A 14,373-nucleotide genomic window follows, 5' to 3' on the forward strand; every position below is an offset into this window, starting at 1 on the left:
AAAAAAAAAGATCTTACAAAAAATTACACCAGACATGATAAATTATACAAGACTCTAAGCATTCACACACCAAGACCAAAGGTGGATATTCTCAGGAGAGGATCACAAAATCTCAACAACTATGTGTATATGATCATATGAAACTCATTTATTAAATGCATATAATGATTCAAATTATCATATCTTTTGGAATACATAATAAGCACAAACATAATCTTTAGTTCGTGAGACTTTCAAATCAAAAATCTATGCATCAAATTAAACAGAACGTACAAAATATTTAACATTCAACACAAACCATGTCTTAAGAGGTAACAAAATAGATTAAGAAGTTGGTTGTTGATTCAGAAAATGACATTTATATTGCTCCATAATTTTATATGTAGTAAGTCATAAGGGTGCTAACATTTTCTGTGAATTTTGCCAGTTGTAGTATGCAAATTCTCATGAACTTTATCTCATTTTAAGTAGAGTTTTTGCACATTTGTGTACTAGAGTTGGCTCATACTGCCAATACTCTTTCTATATTTTTTTCCAAAATTCTAAATTGTAAAATTCGTGGCAAAGTTTTATTTTCATTTAGTTCTTACACAAATGACATCTCTACTCAGTTCAATGGGCGAGCAAAACATTGAAGATGTGGCTAAAAGGCAAAGACCTGACCTACCTTTTTATGGTTGTAGAGCTTGAATTTAAGTAGTCTCTGTGTGATACATCTCTTATATAAATATGGATTGTCGTGTTCTTCAAATTTAGTTTTCAGTGACATTGAAGGAAGTAAATTATAAGTTGTATTACTGAGGCAAAATGTTTGAACAATACATCAAATTTTTGTACATATTTTTATTGTAAAAATACTGTACAGATGGGTTAGAGTTACATGAGTAAGGTAATGAGTACATTTCCTATCTACTGTTGTTACCTCCTTCTTTGTTTTTCCCTTACTTTCCCCCTCACCTCCCTAACTTCTCTCTCCCAACCCCCAAAGTTGTAAATTTCATTTTCAACATAGTGTGTTGTACATCTCATTGTTACAATGGGTCAGCCTGTAATCTTATTTAAGCATTTTGTTTTTATTTTTAATTTTACATCTGAGTATATGTTTGTCAGGAATGATGGTGCAGATGTATGGTAATATATGTCAACACTTGAAAAAGAACAGAGAAAAATGAGAAAGAAAATATTGATTTATATACTTATATTAATTCTGCAAATATATGAATACCATTATATTGCTGTAAATGCATTGATCTTTAGAAAAATATATATAGGCATAAAAACTAAGACTTTTTCCGTAGATATTATATATGTATACGTATATGTGTGTACATATATATATATAATCATATGAGAAATGGCCTTATTATAAACACAGGATTACATGCAAGCCTTTAACATCTAAGCCTCCATTAAAATTATAATAATAATCACATTTTGCTAGAATTTACCTCCACCTTCCTGTTAACTTCGCCATTCTCTCACATATTGAAAATAGACTACTTTCTTTCCTCTCCATGTAGAATAGTGATCCTTAGCTTTTTGACTTGCTGGATCTGTGCATCCTTCAATTTTCACTTGGCATTCTATCTTAAGTAGCCAATTCTGCTTATTGTCTCTCTTATCAGCCTGCTTTCCCTCCTGGCTTTCATTACAGTGAGCACCACGTTGTTTATTTATTTGTAAGTTTTTCATTATTCATGCTCTCTCCTTACTATAGACATTAAGAGTGCAGAAACACTATGCATTTCATGCTCACTGTACTCTTGCTGTCAAATGTAGTGCCTGGCATATGAATATATGATGAATGAGTCAGTGATTCTCTGATATGTGAACTGGGGACAGACACTAACTTATCAAGAAAATTGAACACATAAACCATCTGAGAACTTAAATGTCAATGAAATAAATTAGCTGTCTTGTCCATCAGATTCTCATAGTAGTGCCAGCATAGAATGTTCCTTTATCTGTGGAACTGGAATTTGAATACTGGTGTATAGTGGACTCAGAGAAAAGACAACCACCATTAGAAAGTTAGATGCTTTTAGTTTCCGTTTTGGTTTATTTTTACTTGTTTTGTCGTCTCATCTTGAGTAATACTTGAGAGTTTATACAAGCCTGTTCCTTTTGCTCCATAAGTTAAAAGATTGGAGATTGCAAATATGTAATGAAATGAAATATAAGGTGACGAGCAAGAGGCAGTGGATCAGTGAGAAGAATGGAGCTAACTGAATACACACAGATAATTCCACTTCGTTCAGAACCCTGGAGAGTGGGTGCAAAGAGCAGGCAAACAGTAAGTTAAATTTAGCCTGCAATGATTTCTTGCCTCTGGGAAAAATAATTGCTTCATTCTATTGCCAAAAGGCAAAGCGGCATCAGCTTAATTTGCCTGAGTCTGCCATAAACTGCAGATGGAACCATAAAACATCGTTAGAATAAAATTAAACACATCTGTCCTAATCTAAAGTAGGTGAGGCCAGCCAGCCAAGAAATATCAAGGTATAACCCTGCACATGGATGACACCAGGCAGAGGTATGTTTAAGACAGTGGGATAGAGAGCCACAAAATTTCATATTATCTTCTTTTCCTTTATTCAGCCTGCCTTCTTTCACTGGTTTCTTTTTCTACCAGGAAACAAACCAATAGACAAAAATTGATTTGAAGTCTAGAGTCTATTGCACTTTAATCAGGGTTTCTTTCCTGAGCTGATACTTCCTTAGATTAATAGCAGTTACAGGGAATCAAAAGTCCCTACAGTGTATTTTAATTGGATAAGAAATTCCAGCTGTGAGAGTATGTTTTCACTTAAGTATCTGCCCACATCCATACCACCCACTAACAGTATGTTCTGAGCCTAGACAATAATAGCACAAGATATGATATGATGAGTTTCACTAGAGTAAGCATACAAACTTTATACAAAGGGCAATTTTGAGAGTGAATGGGGGTATAGTACCCATGAAGAGGTATTACCCCATCTCCTCTTTTTTAAAATTATTTTTAAATTTTATGATATATTTGTTGCTAAGCCCTCAACAAGTCAAACTTCTTTCTCCTTTAAAAAAGTTAACTTAAGCTGGGCGTTGGTGGCTCACGCTTATAAGCCTAGCTATGCAGGAGGCTGAGACCTAAGGATCATGGTTCAAAGCCAGCCCTTGCAGGAAAGTCTGGGAGACTCTTATCTCAAATTAATCACCAGAAAACCAAAAGTGGCACTATGGCTTAAGTGGTACAGCAGTAGCCTAAGAACTGAGGGACAGAGGCCAGGCCCAGAGTTCAAGCCCGATGACTGACCAAAAAAGATCTTATTATACTAAGTGAGATAAGCGGGTCCCAAAGAAAAGTAGGTTGCATGATATCCTTCATTTGTAAGGATTATAATATGTCTATGATATTCTTAACAGGGGATCTCAATAACCAATTGCTTTGTGTATAGGACTATATATAATGAAGCCTATCAACATGACCTCCAATATATGGAAATAAGAGATTATTACTATGTCCTTTATGTAGTTTTTTTTCTTCTTTTCCACGCTCATTTTTCTCAGTTTCCAGTAATATGTATTTTGTATGTAAGATTGTTCAATTTGTGCAAGGGAAAGGGAACACAGAAACAGAAGGATAAAGGATGAACTAATGCAACATTGATACTCACTTGACACTATGTGGGATAAGAACCTTACAACTTGGAGGGGAGGGAAATAGGGAGGTGTAAGTGGGAGATAATAAGGGATGGGGTAACAATGATTAAAAAGAGATGTACTCGGGGCTGGGAAGGTGGATCAGTGGTAGAGTGCTTGCCTTGCATGCATGAGGCCCTGGGTTCAATTCTTCAGCACCCATAAGCAGAAAAAGCCAGAAATGGCTCTGTGGCTCAAGTGGTCGAGTGCTAGCTTTGAACTGAAGAGCTGAGGGACAGCGCCCAGGCCCAGAGGTCAAGCCCATGACTGACCAAAAAAAAAAAAATAATAAAACCTAAAATTTAAAAAAGAGATGTACTCATTACCTTATTTATGTAACTGGAACCCTTTGCTCATCACCTTTTAAATAAAAAATTTTAAAATATTATCTTTAGTATACAAAGGAGTTGCTATTTAACAGAGCAATTTAGGAATACAGTGATCAATTCCACCCTTTCAACCTTTCTTCCCAAGAAAGAATATGCTTGCTTAGCAGCTAACATTAATAGGCTCCCTCTACAGAACTTTCAAGATGTCACATGAACTTTAAAGTTTCCTTCTACTCAGACTGCTTCAAGCCAATACTTTTATGTGGGGAGAGTAACTAAGTAACTGGTCATTTCTGTCACAATAGGACTTCTCTGATAAATAATGTCAGGTTGGAAACTCCCTGTTAGATTAGCTAAGTCTGTGAAATTTCCATTGGAGACAGAGGCTCCATTATTTGGTACTAGTAGAAAGCACATCTATCCCCATGTTTCCCTTATTTATTTTCATCATTGCTAGACCGGTATCACAAGATGAAGGCTTTTCCTGATTTCTTCTGCTTTCTCAAAATTTTACTACAAATTGTCGTTATTTCTTTCTTTGTACATTTTTTATTGTAAAAATACTGTGCAGAGGGGTTACAGTTAATGAGCAAGGTAATGAATAAATTTCCTATCAAGCATTGTGGCTTCCTCCTTTGTTTGTTTTCCTACCATCCATTTTCTTTCTTGTTGCTGGAGTTCAAACCCAGAGTTTCACATATGCTAGGCAAATACTGTCTCTGAGCTATACCCCAATCCAGTTAAGCTTTTTATACTCTTAATTTTATGTTTGAGTGTACTTCTTGGATTAGGGCCTGAGTTCAAGACCCACGACCAAAAGAAAAATTTACTTCCTGGAGAGCTGAACTGGCACAAAGATGTGATTAATAATTGAGGACTATATCACATTCAAATTAGAGATCTATGATAACCTTTCTCTATATTCAATGGCTTCTGTTGTCTATTCTCTGCCTTAACCAAAGCCAGATATTATCTTTCTGTGGGCATTCTTCCCCCTAAAACTATTTATGTGGTATCTTTATTAATCTCAGATATACATGGACACATGAGTCTCCACCTGTAAAAACTTAAAAAGGGCATAGTACTGACTCCCTCCTTTTCTTTTAATATTTGTTAGTTGTCTGAGAATCTCTTCTCTTTCTTTGTGATTCCCTCCTTTCACTTCCCTTCTTTACAGATTCTCTTTGACGTTTGGTATTAACATTCAGACATAAAAATTTATGCTAAAATAAAACCTCTCCATTTCCATATCTGCTTACTCAATAGCTTTATTAGTCATTTCTTTTCTGTATGATTTAAAGAGTCTCAAACAGCAATACTGTCTTTGAAACAAAGGCTATTATATTTCCTTATAAAGATGGTAACTCAGTTATGTAGACAAAAACTCCTGAAATCAATCCAGTTTCCCTACTGTCCTTCAAGGCTCACATATATTTGGTCACAATGTGACACTGATTTGTGTAATTTTTAAATCAAATTTATTCTCCCTCTCAAAAGGACATTATGTAAATATTAATGACAGTAAAAAGATGTAATAGAGTGATTACAGTTCACAATATATGGTAATCTCAGTGCTGTTGATAGAGGCCAGTAGTAAAGTACTCGCCTTACATGTAAAAGGCCCTGGGTTCAATTTTTAGCTCCAAAGGAAAAATAACAGAAAAATGCATGTGTACGTGTACATTCTACATATATATATATACTGAGTTATTTAAAACTATAAAGAATAAATATGTACTGTGTTCAACACAAAATGATACCAGTGTGAAATAACAAAATTTCTATTAATTACCTAGGTTTAATTATTCCACAGTGTATATACCATACATGTATACAATTTTAACTATCAACTAAAAAGCTGAGCATTGGGCATCTCATGCCTGTAATGGTATCTATTCAGGAGGCTGAAATCTGAGGGTTGTGGTTTAAGAGCAGCTTGGGTAGAAAAGTCCTTGAAACTCTTATCTCCAATAAACCACTCAGAAAAAGCCAGGAGTAACAGTCGGCTCAAGTGGTAGAGCACTGGCCTTGAACACAAATTGACTCAGGGACAGTGCCCAGGCCCTGAGTTCACCCGCAGGACTGCCCTACCTCCCCCACAAAATTATATATATATATACATATATATATATATATGTTTCATAGTAAATGAAATTAAGAATAACCATAAAGCACCAAGAACAAAAGAGAATGACAGGTCAACTAAATAAAAGCTGACATCTCTGACAGAACCAGAGGTGACCAGATAGATCTGTCTCATGGAAACCACATAATACTTACATGACTGGAACACATACCTAATAGGAAACAGTCTAGATTTAATATTATCATCCAGAAAGATAATCACAGATGTTTGTTCCTTTATTTGAGATATTTATTGAAATATTCAAATCTTACCAAAATAATGAGACAATGTAACGGATAAGAAAGGGCAGCCATTAGTAACCCTGGGTATATAAGGAATATGTACACAACAGTAAATTTCCTTTCAAGAATGCTTGTTAGGAGAGAGTGAGATCTGAATTGGATGCCCTGAGTTTTGAATAAATATGCAAAAATAAACCTAACCCTCCAAATTTTTACTCAGACTTCAATTCTTTCCCATGGACATTCCTCTATTGATGTAAACAAATCAATATAACATGCACAACTCAGCCTGCCCCTCTGAACATTGCTACAGTAACAAAAACTGACCTAGGAATGCAGAAATCTCCTTTTCAGTAATGTTATAAATCCATGGAATCATGGTTGATAATGAAAACCTGGTGTTAATGATTGTTTTCATTTACTATGTGGATAGTGGGTGACAGTGTTATTAATCTAACAGTACAAAGCTGTGCTATTGTGCCCTTACCAGAGACATGACTTTACATTTTAATTGGTAATTGAATCTTCCTATAAATTCTCAACAGTTGGGCTGGGAAGTTGGCTCAGTGGTAGAGCGCTTGCCTTGCATCCATGAGGCCCTGGGTTCGATTCCTTAGCACCACATAAGCAAAAAGAAAAAAGCCGGAAGTGGCGCTGTGGATCAAGTGGTAGAGCGCTAGCCTTGAGCTGAAGAGCTGAGGGAGAGCGCCCCGGCCCAGAGTTCAGGCCCCACAATCGGACCCCCCCCAAAAAAAAAATTCTCAACAGTTATGCCTTCACTTTTAGGTTAACTATCTATGAGATGAAAAGTGAGTGTTCTGTGGGATTTTCATTTCCTATGCTACTACCTGGTATGTAGGATCTGGATTTGTGATGAAATGGTGTCTCTATCTCTTCCCTTGCCTGTGACTACTTCTAAAGAAGATAAAATGAAACCAAACTCTATGTTTGTTTGTTTGTTTTTTACTGGGATGACTCTGAAAGTTTCATGTTTTGTTCTGTGCCCTCAACTTTGCCTTATCCATCTAATGCTAAAATGTGCTTGCCACGGTTTTCATTCCAAACCACAAATGTGTTGGTATGTTTTCCCATCCCTAAACTATTTCCATGAAGTTTTTGTGTTCAACTATTAGTTCAAATATGCTGAGACTACATAAAAGGGCATTTTTATAGAACCTTGTTCCCACCTTATTACTCTGTTCCTCACATGCATTTATACGCTGGCAATACTGGCATGTGAAGAATTCCCAGAATAAGACATGATATTTCCCCTTGGAAGATATTCTTTCTTTTGTATAGTAGGTTAGGCATACATCCCTCCCTCATTTTCACCACTTGACAATGATATCTTCTCCACTGGTTCCACACTTTGGGTGATATAGTCACTGGTTATATGACTAACTCATGTAATTGTTCCTGCTTTTATCTTATCTCCTATAGTAAATTTTATACCTCTCAATAATTTCCTTAGTTTGGCACTTACTTCGGTGCATGCCATACAGCACGCACTTAGGAAAAGAAGAATAAGATAAAAGGATGATGAGATGTTTCTCTAGCCAAATATACAATGAGAAAGACAGAAAGTTGTCTCAAATGTCCCTTTACTAATTAGCAACTTCTCTCATTCAGTGGGGACTCTGTAAAATATTGCCAGAACTGTTTTTTTAACATATAGATACGTTAAGTTTCATGTCAAAAGATCTTATTCACTTTTTATTTTTATAGATTATAATGCCCCTTTATTTTATAGATTATAATGCCTTTACAAGATCTGACATATTTGTACATTCTTGGGCATTTCCAATCACACAATAGATGGTTCAATCCTACTAAATACTTTGGATTCATTCATTCATTCAATGTATTCATTCATTTTTGAATGTGTTCCTAGATTTACAAAAGTGCTAATGCATTTTGAATCTATTATTTATCATGTCTTATAATGTATTTTATAAATCTGATAAAAATTGATTTTCATTTCCAGTTATTCTAAAATTTTAATGTGATCAGTCTGGAGAGAAGATATGAATTCATATGAAAGTACTTCCAAAGGAAAATAGTTCCTAAAAACTTTTCTTAAATGTAGAAATTAAGCCTCAAACCCTGTCATTTAAAAATATTTAAAAATTCAAATTCTATTTTAAGCCAGTTGGAGACACATTCCAATTTAATTTCCTTAAAATGATGTATGTGTGTATATATATGTATATATATACATATATACATATATATGTGTATATATATATATATATATAGTGTGTGTGTGTGTGTGTGTGTGTGTGTGTGTGTGTGTGTGTGTGTGAATGTGAAAATACCATACAGAGAGGTTATGATTACATGGGCAAGGTAATGAGTACATTTCTTATCAAGCATTTTTGCCTCTTCCTTTGTTTCCCCTTCCCATCCCTTCCCATCACCTCCCCACCCCCCAAAAGTTGTAAAGTTCATTTTTCTACATAACTACTTGTACATCTCATTGTTGCAATGGGTCCACCTGTATCCCTATTTAACAATTTGTTTTTTCCCTTCACCTCCACAAATTATACCAACGTCAAATACAGTGAAAGCAGGGGTTATACAGTGAGGGAGGGACATAAAAAGCAACAAAGAAATCATCTTATAAATATATTAGAAACAATCCCAAGAGAGAAAAAACATTTGAATACTTATCTTAGGGTTCATTTCACCTAACATCAACTTATCTGACCTCTTCTCTGTTTGTCTCAGACATATACCAGTTATTGCAAATAAGAGAAACCATGGGACCTATGTTTCTTTGGGCTTAGAATGGCTATAATCAAGAAGTCTAATAACAGATGCTGGAGGGGATGTGGACAGAAAGGAATTTTACTGCATTGTTAGTGGGAGTGTAAACTTGTTCAACCATTTTGGAAAGCAATATGGAGGTTCCTCAAAAGACTCCACATAGAGCTCTCCTATGACCCAGCAGTCCCACTTTTGGGCATTTACCGGAATGATCACAAACAAGACCAGACTAAAGCTACCAACACAACTATGTTTATTGCAGCATAATTTACCATAGCTAAGATATGGAACCAACCCAGATGCCCCTCAGTAGATGAATGGATCAAGAAAATGTGGTATATATACACAATGGAATTCTATGCCCGCATCAGAAAGAATGACATTGCCCCATTTGTTAGGAAATTGAAAGATTTGGAAAAAATGATATATATATACATATATATATATATATATATTTAAATCTGATTCAAATGCTGTTTGTGCAATAAGACACATTCATGATTTTTTCTGAAGCTTTCTTTCCATAGAAGACTTAATCAAAGCAACTTTGGGTATATCAAGATGTTCAGGAACAATCTATAAATTTCTAAATGCCCTTTTATTTGCATTTTTTCTCAATAACATTTATTCATCCTTGTTTTGATATCTAGGTTGATGTCATCTCTTTCTGTCAGGGCTTTCAATTTCATCATTAACTATCTTGGGTGTCTGGAGTTGAGAAGCAGTTTTACTTTCTAGAAGAAATCATGTCCTTTTATATACCTTCTCTTTATTCCCAAATGGACTACCTCTCTATTAAGCACATTTCCTTTGTATACTACCTTATCATGTGAGCCAATTGACACTTTTAGCAGTCTACCTGTTAATCTCTTTGCTTGTATCCAAAAGTTCATAAGGTACATTTTCTTTTTTTTAATTTTTAAATGTTTTTATTGTAAAGATACTGCACAGAGGGGGTTACAGTTACATGAGTAAGGTTATGAATAAATCCACTTCCTATCGAACATTGCTACCCCCTCCTTTGTTTTTCCCCCACCATGCCCTCCCTCCCCACCTCCCCAACTCCCCCCCCCTCCGACTCTGCAAAGTTATAAAGTTAGTCTTGTACATCTCATTGTTACAATGGGTCATCCTGTATCCTTATTTCAGCATTTCGTTATTTCCCTTCCCCTCCCCAAATTGTACATTTTCTATCTCCCACAATATCCTAGGTGAGAACTATTGCAATTGTCTCTTTCTAGGCAGCATTAGGAGCCCATTCTTTTGCCCTTCTAGAGTCATTTTCTCACTGTACTTTCCACAATCTATCTGCCACGTGGTGCCAAAGACAAAGCCAAATGTTTTTGGACTTTGGTATGTTAAAACTGGTTTCTCTGTACAGTTTCTCTCTTATCTTCTCATACTTCTCTCACCTCTTGCAATCATGTTGATTTAAATGTGTTTTTGTGACAGTGATGAGGTTATAAGTAAAACTTTTCAGGTGCTTTCCAAATATGCGGACTGAAGTCTGTTAATATTCCATTGGGCAAAAAAGTTCTATTAGATAGATCTAGATTGTAAAAATCCAGAAATAACTTCTCCCCACTTCAGTGAGAAAGACTGTGAAATTGCAAAGTATATATGGATATATGCTGGAGATTGCTTAATATAATAAAGCAGTCTGACACTGATAGCTTTTACATCAATGTTATTCTCAGAGCCAACCTGTGTAAGTTTACAGATCCCCACATTGTTAACTATTGTAGGAATCTTATTCCTACTTACGTGTACCACATTCTCATACTCAACAATGAGTTCTAAGGTGCAAAAGAGGGTTTACTGTTTGCCCCTGTCTGTAAGAAGATAATATTTTCTTTTTTCATAACAAATTAATGAAGGAATCATAAAGTGAATGGTTAGCTCTAAGATGTAAAGTTTCAGTTGAAGAGTTTGCTTCTATATTAGTACCATCTCTTAAAAGCACATGGCTTCAAATAGGTCTTACATACCTTACATGGAAATCTAATAAATAAATCTATTAATCTAATACATCTAAATGTTGTTCCCCAAGAAACAACAATGCCATACGTGAACTAGTCTGTTATTAACTAACATCAGGACAAAAGAAACAAACCATCAATCTCTTTTTCTTTATTCATTAGCTAATATCTGTGATCCCAACCCATGTGAAAACGGTGGCATCTGTTTGTCAGACTTGGCTGATGATTCCTTTTCCTGCGAGTGTCCAGATGGCTTCACAGATCCCAACTGCTCTAGTATTGTGGAGGTTGGTAAGTGAAAGATTTAAGCAATTCAGTAGTTATCCTCTGTTTTCAGAGATGATTGACGTATTTGACTGTGGAGATTCTGTTTGAAAGACAGAAATTTTGTTGACCTAGTATTATTACTGATTTTTTTTATGATTTTCAAAATGTATTCAACTTATATTTGTATTAGTAGTAATCTCAGGCAAATCAATTTTTGTATTTTTAGTGATTAATAATCATTACACACTACAGATAAAACTTGAATACAAAATGTTCTTTATAGCTCCAGTATTAAGATACATTATTTTCATTCTCAAAAACAAAAATTTCCAAGACAATTTATTTAATTCCAATTTGATGCAAATGAAATGGGACTGTTTAAAGGCTGCTAATTTGAATAAGTATTTTGTAGTTGTTCTAAATTACCACTTAAATGTATGTATACATATATATCTCAATATATATTTCACATATATTTCAAAACCTATTCTTAAAAGTCTTTTCAGGCCTAATATTACAGCTTAAAGATAGATTGCTTACCCAGAATTTGCAAAGCTACATGTTCAGTTTCTGGCACTGAAAAGTAAAGTGTATTTTTAGTAACATTGCTTTATAAAAATTTATTAGAGCTACTGATTACATTTCAAGATGTTTTTTAATCTATGAAATAGTTCATTGGCATGTGTAGTTGTGGATTTAGGATAACTTTCTGTGATTTCCAAATAGCTCATCATAACTCCTCCTTTAAATTACAGCATAGCTGTAATTTAAAATGTTTAACACAGTAAAAACTTGTACAGAGATTTTATTTTATTTTTTGCTGATTAAAGGTCATACAGTTATTCATTTTAAAAGCCATATTTTTTTCACATCAGTACCTAGAAAAATGTCAAATGGACTATATCTGTTCAATATATTAAAACCATAATGTTGCTGAATAAAAATTTCCTAACCTGACCTTGGAAACAAGCATTCTTGGATTTTAGAAAATAGGTTTGAGCCAAATGACCATGGCTCCTGCCTATAACCCTAGCTATTCAAGAGGCTTAATTCTGGAAGATTGTGATTCAAACCCTGCTGAGACAGAATTGTTTATGTGATTGCATCTCCAGTAAAAAGCCTGGCTGGAGGTGTGGCTGAATGATACAGTAATAGCCAAACAAAGCAGTGATCAGTTTGAGTTAATGCATCTAACTTAGTTCCTTATTCATAATAAAACACTCCAGGTTGACCCATTGCAACAATGAGATGTATAGAGGATATATCTAAAAAATGAACTTTACAGATGGGGGCGGTATGGAGACAGGAGGGAAGGGATGGTAGGGGAAAAACAAAGGTGGAGGCAGCAGTGCTTGATAAGAAATGTACTCACTACCTTGTTCATGTAAATTAACCCCTCTGTACAGTATTTTCACAATAAAATACTTGTTAAAAAACACTCATAGAGCATTAGTTGAATAAAGGAAGAATAATAAAATAATACTATTAACTTAGTCTTTGGCCACTAGTCACTGGATTTTAATGTGTGTGTTTGTGTGTATGTGTGTGAGTATGTCTTTTTTTTTTTTGGTGCTGATACTTTATGCTTATCACTTGATGCTAGCCTTTTACCAATTAAACCATAGCTCTACTTCTGCCTCTTTACTGATAAATCGGAGGTAAGAGTCTCACAGTCTTCTATGCAGAAGCTGATCTCAGACTCCTGAGTAGATAGGATTAGAGGTATGAGCCACTGGTACTTGGCTGTGCCTTATTTTTATTTTTATATTTGTAATTCTAATGTAATATTAGTATGGTTCTATTTGAAAATGTTAATTATCTTCCTTTAATTTTCTTCTAATACTATTCTTTTTTAAGGTTTTTGTTAACTCTGGTATTTTAAGCAGCTTGATACAGTACTATAGAACTAAAACTGTTTCAATCCCGGTGACCCCCATATCTGAATATATAAAATTGAATTTCAGCATTTATTATGCGAGTCATACCCTCAGAATTTTATACTTTGAAGAAAATTATAGCTACAAATATTCCTACTTGATATGTATGAGTAGTATTAAATTTTAGTGGCATTATTTTAAGCCCACTATCTTTACATTGACAAGGCCTTAAATTTGTGCTACATACCATTTTTGTGAACACATTGAAAGAATTAAATATAATCAAAAAGAAATGTCTTCAATAATTAATAAATCACTATCTTCATAGAATATTAAATACTTAATAATTAGATTAAAGCAAATACTTTAATCTTGTAGGCTATATTTTCAAACATTAACATTCATCATTTTGTCAAAAGAGTAGTTTATGACCAGCAACCATTTATACACTAAGCGTACTGTCATATTCCAATTGGTTCAATGATATTTGAGGAATTTGATGCTTATAAAATAAAATTTTATTGAGATTTATTATTATAGTTATACTTTTAAGCCACACTTTTAGGGGAGCAGTAGTGGGGTTTGAATTCACCCTCAAACTTGCTGGGCTTGCTTGCTCAAGTTAAGAACTCTACCTCTTGAACACACTTCCAGCTCCACATTTTGCTGGTTAACTGCAAATAAAATTTTATCAGTTTGTCCATCTGTTTCATACTCTGATCCTCCAGGTCACAGTCTCCTGAATAGCTCTGTTTATAGGCATGTGCTAGTGCTACCCAGCTTAAGCTACATATTATTATGTGTTTCATACAATTTTATCATGCCATAAAGTATATTTAGAATTTCATCAAAGATATATATTAAGTTTGTACTTTCTGTATTATTTAGGATGTCATTTTTTTGTAATAATAGAAATTAAAATAATAGAAAACAGGTGCTAAAAAGATTAAAATGCCTATCACCCATACTATGGAAATAATGGTTATGCATTGAATAATAATATTTACAAGTGACATCATTAATATCCACCCTGACATAAGGATCCTTAATTTTCAGAAATTAATCATCAAGTGTAAATATTTGAAGCATTAGCTTATTAAAGCACAT

The 14,373-nt window shown here is 34.3% G+C and overlaps 1 protein-coding gene across 2 annotated transcripts in view; it reads left to right on the forward strand.

Annotated features, from left to right (window-relative positions):
- Window positions 1–14,373, forward strand: part of Edil3 (EGF-like repeats and discoidin I-like domains 3) — a 408,082-nt gene that overhangs the window by 99,566 nt on the left and 294,143 nt on the right. For both annotated transcript variants that reach the window (XM_013015845.1, XM_013015846.1), the window contains exon 2: window positions 11,285–11,413. In XM_013015845.1, the coding sequence (XP_012871299.1) occupies window positions 11,285–11,413 (129 nt within the window). The remainder of the gene's footprint in view (window positions 1–11,284; window positions 11,414–14,373) is intronic.

This window comes from Dipodomys ordii, unplaced genomic scaffold (assembly GCF_000151885.1).
Source record: "Dipodomys ordii isolate 6190 unplaced genomic scaffold, Dord_2.0 Scaffold28, whole genome shotgun sequence".
In the NCBI taxonomy this organism is placed as follows: Eukaryota; Metazoa; Chordata; class Mammalia; order Rodentia; family Heteromyidae; genus Dipodomys; species Dipodomys ordii.